The sequence below is a fragment of the Aegilops tauschii genome, chromosome 2 (assembly GCF_002575655.3).
Source record: "Aegilops tauschii subsp. strangulata cultivar AL8/78 chromosome 2, Aet v6.0, whole genome shotgun sequence".
NCBI classification, from domain to species: domain Eukaryota; kingdom Viridiplantae; phylum Streptophyta; class Magnoliopsida; order Poales; family Poaceae; genus Aegilops; species Aegilops tauschii.
In genome coordinates, this window is record NC_053036.3 from 108,594,883 (window position 1) to 108,610,834 (window position 15,952).

Genomic DNA, 15,952 nt, shown 5'->3' on the forward strand with positions numbered 1-15,952 from the left:
TTTTGCATTTGCAATCCCGTCAAATCCCTGTGTTTTTTGAATTCCTGTGTTTTCTAATCCTGTAATCCAAAGAAGCCCTAAAAATAACCCCCCTCCTGCAGAGCCATTGCTTTGAAGCTCCCATGAAGATCAGGTGAGACCAGAGCACCAGATCCTTGACTTGCCTTCTCTGTTCGCTCAAGGAGGGTACTGTAGCGCCCTGCCTTGAGGATCCACCTCCGCGCTACACGTGGTGTACCTACCAGACGCTGGAAACTTCCAACCCCCAGCTGCCCAGATGACTCGTCCCCGAACCCTATTTTCCCTCGAATAAAATTTTTGCGCCGCCATCCCGTTCTCCTTCCCCCGCCTTCCTTTCCCCCGTGCGAATATCCGCCATAAAATCCCACCGGAAGAGCAAGCAGCAGAGCCCACCACCGCGCCACGGTCGACCTACCGCGCAGGACCACCGAGCCCCTCCCTTCCCCCGTGGCCGCTGCGGATCCCCTTTCCTCTGCCTTCTCTCCCCCCGTCAGCTCCTCTTCCGTGCGTGCGGCGGGCGATGGCGGCGGCGGCGGCGGCGGCGGCGGACACTTCCGCGGCTTCCACGACCGGGCTCGCGCTCTCGGAGGCGAGCATCAACTGGGAGAGGTACCCGCCCTTTCTTGAAACGTACTAGTTCTTCTTGTGTTCATTCATGCCCACGAGGATGCCTGCGGCGTCGTGCTCTGTTAACTCGTATGCTAGCTAGTTTAGCCCCGGTTCCTTCGGAAAAGGTAGGATCTTTGGCAGTTTATGCGCAGCGCCTTGCCTTTGTTTATGGTTAATTTTTCTTGATGCGGCGCGAGATTTCGGTTTAGTCTGGGAAATCCGTGACTCGTTCTTGACGTAGTGGTTGAAAGGAAGTCGATTCGCTTTTGTTCTGGGTTGTGGGAGCAGTTATGCGGTGAGCGCAGTCAGCCAGTTTGAATCGCAACAGAAATTTGGACCTGTCCTCACGCTGAACCTTAGTTGCAGGGAACGCCAACTCGGCTGCGGCTTCCACCATTTTCTGAACGGAAATAGCACGTTTAACAAATAGAAATGGGCTGCTTGCTCAACCTCTAATGTAGTAGTATAAGTTCAGAATGCATCTAATTTAGCGCTTACACTTTTTCTGTCTGTATGCATAAAGTAGCTTTCAAGCACGGCTTTTGGTATATACGCTATTGATACTTCAGTAAATATGGTATGAAATCAATATATGGTTCGGTTTCAGTATATACCAAATTATTTTGGTATGGTTTCGGTATATACCAAATCAACCAAAGTTGACGCGAATTTGAAAATGAGGCAACAACTTTTTAGTTATGTTTCAACTTTGAACAATGCAAAGTCATGAAGACAATCTTTAGTACTTCTCCATTAATTAGGAAATCTGCATTACAACTACACAGCCGAATAATCGCACCAGAACACAAGTATAATTGTTACTCTAGCCATGTTAATTTTCAGTGAAAGCGGCAGGGATCAGCGCATCAAAAAGAATAGAAGTCTTGCTTTGGTGCCTCTAGTCCCTAAGCACTGCATTCTTATCACATCAGTGAAAGTGGCAGGGATCAGCACGGAAAAAGCACCTACATCCAGTGGCATACCCAGGAAAATTTAATTTGGGGGGTGGGGGTGGGGCAAGTGATGTTAAATCGTGTTGGGGAGGGCCAAAGCATATTAGCAGCAAGTAATCACTGATGTAATGGAAAAAACTGCATGTTGGCCTGGGCCAGGGCCCCTGCCCCCCCGTGCCTCCACCACTGCCTACATCTACAAGTTCCGTACAGTAAAAGATAGCATGGTGCCGGTGGAAAGGGAGGCAGCAAGGGGTCCAGAGTGCCGGAGCTGGGGAGGTGAGGCAGCGAGCACCCAGGTCACGCGTCGGAGACTCAGAGGTGTGGCGTCGGAGGAGCGGCTAAACGGGGCTGTGTGGGTGGCTTGCGCGCCACCGGCTGTTGTGCCTGGCTGCTCCGGCCTGTAGTCGCTCACTAGGGTCCTGTATGGTGCGTGTGGTGTGGACATGAGGCTAACTTTTACGTGAGGCCATGTGGTGGTTGGTGTTCCGTAGTTGTGGGCTGTGCTGGTAAAGACTGAAGTGGTGTGGTGAGTTGGGCTGAGCATCTAATCGGTAATTTCAGTTCTATACCAAAAAAACCAAGCTCTGTTTGTTTTTGGATTATGTACCGTACTGTAAACCAGAAACCGTATTAACCAGAAATTCAGGCTCGGTTCGGCTTTTCCTGATATGGTTTTGGCTTGGTTTTGAAATGCGCAGAGTTATTACTATCCCATATATCAGGCATTGCAGGGGTTGGGGAACAGAAACTTACTGTTTGGGCATTTGGTATAGTGTGCTGCAAACTAGGATTTACCCACATAAACCTAACCTCTTCTCAAGCCGCTATGTTCCTCTTCTACGCTGCGTTTGGATGTCTGTATTGAAGACCTCCGTATTGAATTGATTTCAATTCCAATTCAGCGAGGAAACTGTAATGGACACGAATAGGAATTTGCTTGTTTGGATGCTCATGGAATTGCCTCATGGAATGACAAGGAGGTTTCAATACCATATTCGGTTTGGATGGCAAACTATGGAATTGCATCTTCGTTATGCATCAAATCAAAATTTATACAATGTGTGAGCATAATTGATTATGTAGCATTAAAATTTATCTTGTAAGAAGAAACTGTAACACTGTTACGTAAGGCTAGTAATTCATGAGAAGAATGACTGTAAATACATGAAATTTTCTGCTAGGGCAGAGTACAAGTAAGTAACTATCAGATAAACTTACAAGATTCAGATTTACAAGAGTTATTACACTGCAGCAACAGAAAAATTTACAAGATTTAGAAACTGTAAAGCAAAGTCTGCAAAAAATGACCAAGGGAAGATCCAGGGAGGGGAAGAACAGAGGGCAGACAAGGGGATCTGGCGACTGGCGGCTGACCACGAAGAGGAAGATGGGGAACCGGCGGCACAGGAAGAAGGGGTCCAGTGGGACGCACGTCGGAGCACGGGAAGAGGAGAAGGAGCAGCTGCGGATGGGGAGAGCCAGGCCGTGGCAGCCATGGGCAGAGGAGATGCGGCGGCCCTCTGTTCATTGAGTGGCAGAGGAGATGACGAGGGGATGAGGAGAAGGGCCGGCGGAGGGCATGAGGAGGAGGAATGCCGGCGGGGGTGAGGAGGAGGGCCGCCATCGGGTGCTTCCTAGGCGCCGCCGCTGCCGTCGCCGCCTCCTCTCGTTGCTGGGGGTGGGGAGTGGCTGCTTCGGTCGAGCGGGGGAGAAAAGACGGGCCGCGAAACGTTTTCTTTTGCGGGAGGCATGAATACAGGCCAAATCGGAGGGGCTGGGCTCCGTATCGTGGGAGGCCTCGGCGTGTGGGACTGATTTCATCGCTGTATTGGATCGATTTCAGACCGCTGTTTCCGTTGGCATGCCAAACACTCGAATTGGTAGTTGGTGAATATGAAATCCAATTCGGGACCCCAATACAGACATCCAAACGCAGCGTTAGGGAGTCCACTTAATTTTATACCATTGTTCTGAGAAGAGCAGTGGTTGTGCTTATTGTATCGATTCTTCTTTATAAGCCTTTCAGAATCAGATGTCATAAGGAACCGGATGGGTCCTCTGTGGTAAGGTAGCAAATCGTACGACCATAACTAATAGTCATAAAATCGTAGATTGTAGAATCACACGACATAATCGTGATTCTGATAACATGGGATGTTATCTTGAAGGGATTATAACTGTAACTGGTAATTCCGTGTAATTATACATGTGGGGTTAGGTACATCACCAACTTGCGAGTACGTATTCTTGTGATCAAAATAGCTGACCTTTTGTATAACACTGCAGGTTGGACAAGACAAAGTTTCATGTCATTGGAGCAATCCTATTTACGGCCCAGCAAGGTGTTCTGCACCCAACAGCTGTTGTGAAGACTAGAATGCAGGTTGCCGAAGGAGGACTTTCACATATGTCTGGCTTTGTCGTTTTTAGAAAGATATTGAGGAGTGATGGCATCCCTGGTGTTTTCAGAGGATTTGGCACCAGTGCAGTTGGAGCTCTGCCTGGACGAATCTTGGCTCTAACTTCACTAGAGATATCCAAAGAAATGGCATTTAAATACTCTGAGCATTTCGATATGTCCGAGGCATCAAGGATTGCTGTTGCTAATGGTGTAGCAGGCTTAGTGTCAAGTACCTTTTCAAGTTCATATTCTGTACCCCTAGATGTGGTGAGCATCCTTTCTATTTGTTTTCCATGTCTCTGACCTCTTGACAGTTAATATTTTGAGGTTAATGCCATAACGAGTAACAAAGTTGTTTTTGTGCTATATTTTTGCCTTTGGTTCGAAAAAAGGAAACATGATAATGCTGATCTCATCCATGTATCTGTGAACATTATTATTCATTCGATGGAAACACTGCCTTCTAGCTGGTGAAATTTTGTAGTGAAGATATCCACAGTGAAAACTGGTTCATATCTAGCTATGGCATTAACCTAAAAATATTAACAGTTAAGGGATTATGGTATGAAAAACAGCCTGCCATTTAAATTATGGTTTGAAAAACAACCTGCCATTTAAATTATGTTCCTAATTTTTTTATTCTTCGTAAGAAGCATGTAAGTACTACCTCCGTTCTGAATTATAAGATGTTTTGGATATTTCAATATGGACTACAGACGGACTGAAATGAGTGAACAAGCACACTAAAACGTGTTTATATACATCCAATTCAGGGAGAAGTTAGACCATTTTATAATTTGGAACGGAGGGAGTAGCATTCTGCTGAGTGGTACATTGCATTTTTCTTATTGTCTAATTTACATGTTACCTTTTTGTATTTGTGCTCGTAGGTTTGTCAGAGACTCATGGTTCAGGGATTGCCAGGGATGCAAACATATAGAGGCCCATTTGATGTGATAAATAAGGTTGTCAGGAGTGAAGGCCTCCGGGGCCTTTACCGAGGTTTTGGAATTACCCTTTTAACTCAATCACCAGCTTCTGCCCTTTGGTGGAGTTCATATGGTGGGGCTCAACATGCTATCTGGAGGTGTGCTAGCTTTACATAATATTTTCCTTTTCCTTTGTGTCTAACGTTTGTACTCCCACATCTTATTTATATTCCTGCAATCCCTATTTAGGAGCTTGGGCTACGGAAATGGTACGCAGAAGAAACCCTCCCATACAGAACTTGTTGCTGTGCAAGCAACAGCTGGAACAATTGCTGGAGCTTGCTCATCGATTATCACTACACCAATAGATACCATCAAGACCCGGCTTCAGGTAATTTATTATCTCCTTTCTCTTGATATGCATTTTTTTTTTCCTGTTTGGAAGGGCCAATGGATGGTTGAACCTTGATTGTTGTCAGCTTCTTTGCTGGGCATTACTTCCAATCGGGAAATGAGTTCACCTTTATCACGACTTCTTCTTGGTGTGGCCTTTTTATACCATGTTAGGAAAAACAGATCAGTGTACAGTCCCATTTTTTTTAAATGAAGGTGGTAAAGGGTTACCCCTACAGCGTTTAAAAAAATAATAACAATAACCCAAACTCACGACCATAAGGACTTGAACCTGAGCACCTGGGGGCTCACTTCTTGAGAAGTCCTCATTTTGGTAGGTGCAGTTTGGTAGTACTAGAGGATAAAAATTGTAAGCTGTTACCGTTATGGTATGAACTGCTTGGGACATGTTATCACAGCTTACTAATGTCATCCACATGGTCGAAGTCACGACAGATTTTTGTCAGAGTTCCATTGGCGACTTGGCAGGTGCTAACATGTGTTATTTCAGGTAATGGACAACTACGGGAGTGGAAGGCCATCCGTCATGAAAACTACGAGGCTGCTCCTGCGAGAAGATGGCTGGAGAGGTTTATACCGAGGGTTTGGACCACGCTTTCTTAACATGTCTCTTTGGGGTACATCAATGATTGTCACATACGAGCTAATAAGTAAGCCCAGTTCTTGAAATTATTATCCCTGTCCTCTTTTGTCTGCCTGGTTGATTAACTAATTTTCCTCTTAAACCTGCAGAAAGACTTTCTGTGAAACCTGAACAATGAGCCTCTTGGCTTCTGCTCCACCATCTGGTCATCATTTCCGTTTTGGCCATCTAGTGAATTCCTTTTGGTACAGGGATTGGCATGTAACACCGCTCGGAAATTCTTGATGCAAGTCCCCTTACAAAGTCTGACATGTTTCTGTACGGAACTACCCTGTAAATACCTCCATGTGCTGAAGGGTGCTCGTTTCAGATGAGAGCCAGAGGATCGATCTGGGTACCGGAGCACCTTGTAGTTGTTGAGCAAAAAAATTCCCTGCAAGTGCTGAAGGGTGCTCGTTTCAGGATGAGAGCCAGAGGCTTGATCTGGGTACTGAGCACCTTGTAGTTGTTCAGCAGAAATTCCAGAAACATAGTTTTGTGTCTTCCCATTTACTCCCTCCGTTCGGAATTACTTGTCACAAAAAGGATGTATCTGTAATTAAAATACATCTAGATACATTCATTTTTGGACGAGTAATTCCGAACGGAGGGAGTAATTGGCATAGTTACCCCAGCTTGAATTTTCAATTTTGCATTACTTTTGTAGCTCACTTCTTGGGATGAGATGTGGCATGTCCAAATCAATTTAGCATCATAAGTGAGGTGGTAGGCTGCAATGTATACCTTGTCGAATGTCAGCATTCTACAGTGAGAGGTTGATACTTCCTTTAATGTTTGTCCTACATGACTAATACCATTGTTACTTAGTATATTTTTTGTTATTCTTGGCCATTATTTTTGATTCACTATTTATGACCTTGACCAGATACCAAAGCATAATCATTAGTTCATTCATTCTTAGGGTTGATTATAATTTGGGTGAAAAACTTTGTGGTTTAGCTTCTTTTTTTTGGCGAAAGAAAGTGACACATATTCCAGTGTAGTTGATACAATAATCAGGCAAAGAACAGAAGTGCATCCTTTGAACTGTCGAACACATATTGTTAGTTTATCATTGCACAACATGCACATATATATGTTGTTATTATCTCATAGTGCATAAGTCTTGTCTTCAAGACTACTCCCTCTGTTCCTAAATATTTGTCTTTCTAGAGATTTCAACAAGTGACTAACATGCGAAGCAAAATGAGTGAATCTACACTCTAAAATATGTCTATATACATTTGTATATGGCTCTGTTCGCTCGACTAGTCGCGACGAGTCGCAGTTGCATGAGCGACTCAGGCTCTCGGCTCGACTCCTGGCATGAGTCGAGCGACTAGTCGCTGTGTCCGAGTCGAACGACTCACTTATTTTGAGCCCCCACATGTTTTCTTACAGTATTTACTTGGCGCAGGCGCATCGGCCCATCCCACCCTGGAAACCTATAGATCGATCCATTCCCCCTCACCCTGACCTGAACCCTCCCTGGTGGCTGCCTTCCCTCCTCCCTTGGTTGCTGCGGGTGGTGTGCTCCTCCCCTCCTCCTTTGGTTGCTGTTGCTGTTGTGCTCCTTCCCTCCTCCTCTGGTTGCTGCTGTTGTTGTGCTCCTCCACTTCTCCCCTGGTTGTTGCTGTTGCTGTTGTGCTCCTCCACTTCTCCCCTGGTTGCTGCTGCTGCTGTTGTTCTCCTCCACTTCTCTCTTGGTTGTTGTTGCTGCTGCTGCTGTGTGCTCCTCCCCGGCTACCTACTGCTTAACTCACGTCGACTCGTCGTCCCGTGAGTCTAGACTAGTCACGACTAGTCTAGAGTCGCCCCCACAAGCTGTGACGCCCGGATAATTAAGCTACAGTAATCCCCTGCTAATGGTGCCATGTCATCACATTATTGTTGCTAACCCTCACTTGATCCAAATCATGATTCAAATTCAAATTTAAGTCCAAAATTCAAAGTTCACAAACATGAAAACTAAAATGTTGATCATGTGACAACTATTCACTTCTTAATATTGGTGGTGAACCATAAAGTGGCTTAGTGCCCTAAAATAAAAGAAAACAGGGGCAATAAAATGAAAAAGGAAAAGGCTAAGAAAAGAGAAAAGCCTTCCCTGCCCCCCGGGCCTTAGCCCACCAGGGACATGCCCACCAGGGCGGCCTTGCCAGCCCACCTAAACCTCTCGGGTCGCCTTCTCCTTCTGTTCATCGGGTGCGTCCGACCGCGCCCGGGGTCGCCACCGAGCCGGCTCACCATCGGCGTCGAGAGGATAAGGGCGCCCTTCCGGCGCCTCGATCTTCCCTCCCCCACCTACCGCTCCCACTCCCTCCTCCCTCCCAGCCTCTCTCCCCCTCGCCAGATCCCCTTTCCCGAGCTTGTTTGCTCGCTGCGTCGCCATGGCCGCGCCATAGCCACGGCCACCTTCGTCCCCGCACCCCCTGTCCATACGCTCTGCCGGTGTCGTCTACGCCGCCTACGCCAAGCGCCTGGAGCAGGGGAGCACCGGAGCGCCTGCATCGCCGTCTTCTTCCTCTGCCTCGCCGGACTCCGTCGACTACTCCGTCTCCAGCAGGCCTTCCCGAGCCCGCTGCCCTCCACGACCGGCTCCTCGGTGAGCATGCGCTGCTCCTCCTCCTCGCTGTTATCTCGCCTGCGCCCCGTAGCTAATCCGCCGCCGTAACCGAAGCTCGCCGCCGCCCGCGCTCGTCTCCGGCGTGGCCATCGGTGACCTTTGGTCCCGTGCGTGCCACCGCCGTGTTCACCACGTCGAGCGGGCCTCGAAGCACCTTTCCCCTGGGCCAATTAGTGGCCAGGAACGCCATCTCCACCGTGCCCGTAGATCGCCGCCGCCGCTCGCATCGCCGACGCAGCCACCGCACCTGCCGCTCGCGTCTGTGCCTTGCATCGAGCTCGTGGGCTCCCCAGGAGGCCAACGAGCTCCTCCGCGCCGCTTGCCGTGCCCCGCGGCGACGCCTCCGTCAAAGCCAGAGCACTGTCGCCGCTGGCCGTCGCCGTTCCGGCCAGGTCCGGCCGCCCTAGCCCGCGCCACCGCCGCAGATGGATGCGCAGAGCTGCGCCCGTCCCGTAGCCCCCGTCTCCTCCCACACATGCCTCGCGCCGCGGCCACCGCACGCTACCGCCCCGCTGCCGCTCGCTGAACTGCTACTGCTGGAGCATTGCCCACGGCCCCGCCGTACGCGCCCGCCGCCCCGCTGTCACGCGCTCCGCCTCTGACCTGCGGCCGCACCTCGCCGCTGACCACCTCCCCTCCGCCCCGCCGTTCTGTTCCGGCCGTCGCCTGCGCAGCCGCCTGCGCGGCCCCTGGCCGCCAGCGCCCGTGCCCGGCTTCCCCCACCCATCGCTCGGGCGGGCTGTGCTCGCACCCAAGGGGCTCCGCCCCGTTACGTCCGTGCCCGTTTTGACCTATGGGCCACTGCCCGGTGGGGCCCCAGCCCCCTTTTCCTATAAAAAAGATATAAAAATAATAATTAATTGATTAATTAACATTGCTTAATTAGCCTAATGAACATGATTAGTTAATTTAAATCTGTTTAACTAGCTAAGTCAATGACAAAGGGGCCCCACTGTCCCTTTTGACTAGTCAACCCAGTCAAAGTTGACTGTTGACCATGCTGATTCAGCACACCATGGACCCCACTGTCAGCTGCATGTGCATATTGCTGGTACACTTCTGTGTACCCATAGCAATTTAGCAATTTAATATTTTCGAATTAATTTAAATCAGAAAATCCAGAAATTATATAGAACTTTGAAAAATCATAGAAAATAATCCGTAACTCGGATGAAAATGTTTTATACATGAAAGTTGCTCAGAACGACGAGACGTATCCGAATACGCGGTCCGTTCATCTGTCACATGCCCCTAGCATAGAGAACATGCAACCTTTCCCCTTCATTTCGTCTGTCCGAAAATGCCAAACTTCGGGAAAGCTTTCCCGGATGTTTCTCCCTTCGCCGGTAGCGTGTAGTGCCGCATTAGAACACGCCTAGCGCTGCTTATTGCGTGTCATGCATCTGTTTGCTCTGTATTTACTGTTTCTTCCCCCTCTTCTCTCCGGTAAACCCCGAGACCGCTGCCGATGCCGCTGTGATCGACTACGTCGACGAAGACCCCTTCTTCCCTTTCAGCGGAGCTTCCAGGCAAGCCTCCCATTTGATCATCCCGATATCGCCCATTCTATTCTCTCATGCTTGCATTAGATTTTGCTACTGTAATTGATTGCTCCTATTCTGATGCATAGCCTGCTTTTGTACTTGCTGTTGTACCTTACCTGCTTACCCTAAACTGCTTAGTATAGGTTGGATAGTGATCCATCAGTGACCCCCACCTCATCCTTGTTGCCCCTGCTTCATCATCGATGACTCGATCAACGTGATCGACGACCAGAGCCCGACACCTCACATCACATCACGCCCCTTTTGTTGCTTGACTCTACAGAGTTACCATCGAGTGCCGAGGGTGGTGTTGGGGAACGTAGTAATTTCAAAAAATTTCCTACGCACACGCAAGATCATGGTGATGCATAGCAACGAGAGGGGAGAGTGTTGTCCACGTACCCTCGTAGACCGACAGCGGAAGCGTTATCACAACGCGGTTGATGTAGTCGTACGTCTTCACGATCCGACCGATCAAGTACCGAACGCACGGCACCTCCGAGTTCTACACACGTTCAGCTCGATGACGTCCCTCGAACTCCGATCCAGCTGAGTGTTGAGGGAGAGTTTTGTCAGCACGACGGCGTGGTGACGATGATGATGTTCTACCGACGCAGGGCTTCGCCTAAGCTCCGCAATGATATTATCGAGGTGTAATTTGGTGGAGGGGGGCACCGCACACGGCTAAAAGATCTCAAGGATCAATTGTTGTGTCTATGGGGTGCCCCCTGCCCCCGTATATAAAGGAGCAAGGGGGAGGCAGCCGGCCAAAGGGGAGAGGCGCGCCAAAGGGGGGAGTCCTACTCCCACCGGGAGTAGGACTCCTCCTTTCCTTGTGGGAGTAGGAGAAGGGAAGGGGGAAGGAGAAAGAAGGAAGGGTGCGCCCCCCTTCCCTAGTCCAATTCGGACCAGACCATGGGGAGGGGTGCGGCCACCTTTTGAGGCCTTTCTCTCCTTTCCCGTATGGCCCATTAAGGCCCAATACGAATTCCCGTAACTCTCCGGTACTCCGAAAAATATCCGAATCACTCGGAACCTTTCCGAAGTCCGAATATAGTCGTCCAATATATCGATTTTTACTTCTCGACCATTTCGAGACTCCTCGTCATATCCCCGATCTCATCCGGGACTCCGAACTCCTTCGGTACATCAAAACTCAATAAAACTGTCATCGTAACGTTAAGCGTGCGGACCCTACGGGTTCGAGAACTATGTAGACATGACCGAGACACGTCTCCGGTCAATAACCAATAGCGGGAGCTGGATGCCCATATTGGCTCCCACATATTCTACGAAGATCTTTATCGGTCAGACCGCATAACAACATACGTTGTTCCCTTTGTCACCGGTATGTTACTTGCCCGAGATTTGATCGTCGGTATCTCGATACCTAGTTCAATCTCGTTACCGGCAAGTCTCTTTACTCGTTCCGTAACACATCATCCCGCAACTAACTCATTAGTCACAATGCTTGCAAGGCTTATAGTGATGTGCATTACCGAGTGGGCCCAGAGATACCTCTCCGACAATCGGAGTGACAAATCCTAATCTCGAAATACGCCAACCCAACAAGTACCTTTGGAGACACCTGTAGAGCACCTTTATAATCACCCATTTTCGTTGTGACATTTGGTAGCACACAAAGTGTTCCTCCGGTAAACGGGAGTTGCATAATCTCATAGTCATACGAACATGTATAAGTCATGAAGAAAGCATTAGCAACATACTAAACGATCGAGTGCTAAGCTAACGGAATGGGTCAAGTCAATCACGTCATTCTCCTAATGAGGTGATCTCGTTAATCAAATGACAACTCATGTCTATGGCTAGGAAACATAACCATCTTTGATTAAAGAGCTAGTCAAGTAGAGGCATACTAGTGACACTCTGTTTGTGTATGTATTCACACATGTATTATGTTTCCGGTTAATACAATTCTAGCATGAAGAATAAACATTTATCATGATATAAGGAAATATATAATACTTTATTATTGCCTCTAGGGCATATTTCCTTCAGTCTCCCACTTGCACTAGAGTCAATAATCTAGTTCACATAGCCATGTGATTTAACATCAAAAATTCACATCACCATGTGATTAACACCCATAGTTCACATCTCTATGTGACCAACACTCAAAGGGTTTACTAGAGTCAATAATCTAGTTCACATCGCTATGTGATTAACACCCAAAGAGTACTAAGGTGTGATCATGTTTTGCTTGTGAGATAATTTTAGTCAACGGGTCTGTCACATTCAGATCCGTAAGTATTTTGCAAATTTCTATGTTTACAGTGCTCTGCACGGAGCTACTCTTAGATAATTGCTCCCACTTTCAATATGTATCTAGACCGAGACTTAGAGTCATCTAGATTAATGTCAAAACTTGCATCGACGTAACCCTTTACGACGAACCTTTTGTCACTTCCATAATCGAGAAACATATCCTTATTCCACTAAGGATAATTTTGACCGCTGTCCAGTGATCTACTCCTAGATCACTATTGTACTCCCTTGCCAAAATCAGTGTAGGGTATACAATAGATCTGGTACACAGCATGGCATACTTTATAGAACCTATGGCCAAGGCATAGGAAATGACTTTCATTCTCTTTTTATCTTCTGCCATGGTCGGGCTTTGAGTCTTACTCAATTTCACACCTTGTAACACAGGCAAGAACTCTTTCTTTGACTGTTCTATTTTGAACTACTTCAAAATCTTGTTAAGGTATGTACTCATTGAAAAACTTATCAAGCGTCTTCATCTATCTCTATAGATCTTGATGCTCAATATGTAAGCAGCTTCACGGAGGTCTTTCTTTGAAAAACTCCTTTCAAACACTCCTTTATGCTTTGCAGAATAATTCTACATTATTTCTGATCAACAATATGTTATTCACATATACTTATCAGAAATGTTGTAGTGCTCCCACTCACTTTCTTGTAAATACAGGCTTCACCGCAAGTCTGTATAAAACTATATCCTTTGATCAACTTATCAAAGCGTATATTCCAACTCCGAGATATTTGCACCAGTCCATAGATGGATCGCTGGAGCTTGCATATTTTGTTACACCTTTAGGATTGACAAAACCTTCTGGTTGCATCATATACAACTCTTCTTTAATAAATCCATTAAGGAATGCAATTTTGTTTATCCATTTGCCATATTTCATAAAATGCGGCAATTGCTAACATGATTCAGACAGATTTAAGCATAGATACGAGTGAGAAACTCTCATCGTAGTCAACACCTTGAACTTGTCGAAAACCTTTTGCGACAATTCTAGCTTTGTAGATAGTAACACTACTATCAGCGTCCGTCTTCCTCTTGAAGATCCATTTATTCTCAATTGCTTGCCGATCATCGGGCAAGTCAACCAAAGTCCACACTTTGTTCTCATACATGGATCTCATCTCAGATTTCATGGCCTCAAGCCATTTTGCGGAATCTGGGCTCACCATCGCTTCTTCATAGTTCGTAGGTTCGTCATGGTCTAGTAACATAACCTCCAGAATAGGATTACCGTACCACTCTGGTGCGGATCTTACTCTGGTTTACCTACGAGGTTTGGTAGTAACTTGATCTGAAGTTACATGATCATCATCTTTAACTTCCTCACTAATTGGTGTAGAAGTCACAGGAACAGATTTCTGTGATGAACTACTTTCCAATAAGGGAGCAGGTACAGTTACCTCATCAAGTTCTACTTTCCTCCCACTCACTTCTTTCGAGAGAATCTCCTTCTCTAGAAAGGATCCATACTAAGCAACAAATGTCTTGCCTTCGGATCTGTGATAGAAGGTGTACCCAACTGTCTCCTTTGGGTATCCTATGAAGACACATTTCTCCGATTTGGGTTTGAGCTTATCAGGATGAAACCTTTTCACATAAGCATCGCAACCCCAAACTTTAAGAAACGACAACTTTGGTTTCTTGCCAAACCACAGTTCATAAGGCGTCGTCTCAACGGATTTTGATGGTGCCCTATTTAACGTGAATGTAGCTGTCTCTAATGCATAACCCCAAAACGATAGTGGTAGATCGGTAAGAGACATCATATATTGCACCATATCTAATAAAGTACGGTTATGATGTTCGGACACACCATTACACTGTGGTGTTCCAGGTGGCGTGAGTAGTGAAACAATTTCACATTGTTTTAACTGAAGGCCAAACTCGTAACTCAAATACTCTTCTCCACGATCAGATCGTAGAAACTTTATTTTCTTGTTACGATGGTTTTCCGCTTCACTCTGAAATTATATGAACTTTTCAAATATTTCAGACTTCTGTTTCATTAAGTAGATATACCCATATCTGCTCAAATCATCTGTGAAGGTCAGAAAATAATGATACCTGCTACGAGCCTCAATATTCATCGGACCACATACATCTGCATGTATGATTTCCAACAAATCTGTTGCTCTCTCCATAGTTCTGGAGAACGGCGTTTTAGTCATCTTGCCCATGAGGCACGGTTCGCAAGCATCAAGTGATTCATAATCAAGTGATTCCAAAATCCCATCAGTATGGAGTTTCTTCATGCGCTTTACACCAATATGACCTAAACGGCAGTGCCACAAATAAGTTGCACTATCATTATTAACTTTGCATCTTTTGGCTTCAATATTATGAATATGTGTGTCACTACGATCGAGATCCAACAAACCATTTTCGTTGGTGTGTATGACCATAAAAGGTTTTTATTCATGTAAACAGAACAACAATTGTTCTCTAACTTAAATGAATAACCGTATTGCAATAAACATGATCAAATCATATTCATGCTCAACGCAAACACCAAATAACACTTATTTAGTTTCAACACTAATCCCGAAAGTATAGGGAGTGTGCGATGATGATCATATCAATCTTGGAACTACTTCCAACACACATCGTCACCTTGCCTTTTTACTAGTCTCTATTTATTCTGCAACTCCGTTTCGAGTTACTACTCTTAGCAACTGAACCAGTATCAAATACCGAGGGGTTGCTATAAACACTAGTAAAGTACACATCAATAACATGTATATCCAATATACCTTTGTTCACTTTGCCATCCTTCTTATCCACCAAATACTTGGGGCAGTTCCGCCTCCAGTGACCAGTTCCTTTGCAGTAGAAGCACTTAGTCTCAGGCTTAGGTACAGACTTGGGCTTCTTCACTTGAGTAGCAACTTGCTTGCCGTTCTTTTTGAAGTTCCCCTTCTTCCCTTTGCCCTTTTCTTGAAACTAGTGGTCTCGTCAACCATCAACACTTGAAGTGGTCTCGGCAACCATCAACACTTGATGTTTTTCTTGATTTCTACCTTCGTCGATTTCAGCATCACGAAGAGCTCGGGAATTACTTTCGTCATCCCTTGCATACTATAGTTCATCACGAAGTTCTACTAACTTGGTGATGGTGACTAGAGAATTCTGTCAATCACTATTTTATCTGGAAGATTAACTCCCACTTGATTCAAGCGATTGTAGTACCCAGACAATCTGAGCACATGCTCACTAGTTGAGCAATTCTCCTCCATCTTTTAGCTATAGAACTTGTTGGAGACTTCATATCTCTCAACTCGGGTATTTGCTTGAAATATTAACTTCAACTCCTGGAACATCTCATATGGTCCATGACGTTCAAAACGTCTTTGAAGTCCCGATTCTAAGCCGTTAAGCATGGTGCACTAAACTATCAAGTAGTCATCATATTGAGCTAGCCAAACGTTCATAACGTCTGCATCTGCTCCTGCAATAGGTCTGTCACCTAGCGGTGCATCAAGGACATAATTTTTCTGTGCAGCAATGAGGATAATCCTCAGATCACGGATCCAATCC

General features: G+C 46.3%; 1 protein-coding gene across 1 annotated transcript; it reads left to right on the plus strand.

The window, feature by feature from the left end:
• The first annotated feature begins 286 nt into the window (after positions 1-286).
• LOC109758820 (uncharacterized) lies at positions 287-6,804 on the plus strand. The gene is made up of 6 exons (XM_020317686.4): positions 287-630; positions 3,873-4,254; positions 4,878-5,074; positions 5,166-5,307; positions 5,821-5,980; positions 6,063-6,804. Exons 1-6 carry the CDS (start codon positions 542-544, stop codon positions 6,089-6,091), a joined length of 999 nt encoding a protein of 332 aa, XP_020173275.1. The 5' UTR covers positions 287-541; the 3' UTR covers positions 6,092-6,804.
• Positions 6,805-15,952: the final 9,148 nt, after the last annotated feature.

What these genes read in the sequence shown, in the direction of transcription:
- LOC109758820 (XM_020317686.4), top strand. Translation starts at nt 542, where the DNA reads ATGGCGGCGGCGGCGGCGGCGGCGGCGGACACTTCCGCGGCTTCCACG. An exon ending in GCTCAACATGCTATCTGGAG is followed by an intron (nt 5,075 to 5,165) that starts GTGTGCTAGCTT and finishes ATCCCTATTTAG; the next exon opens with GAGCTTGGGCTACGGAAATG. An exon ending in TGTCACATACGAGCTAATAA is followed by an intron (nt 5,981 to 6,062) that starts GTAAGCCCAGTT and finishes TTAAACCTGCAG; the next exon opens with AAAGACTTTCTGTGAAACCT.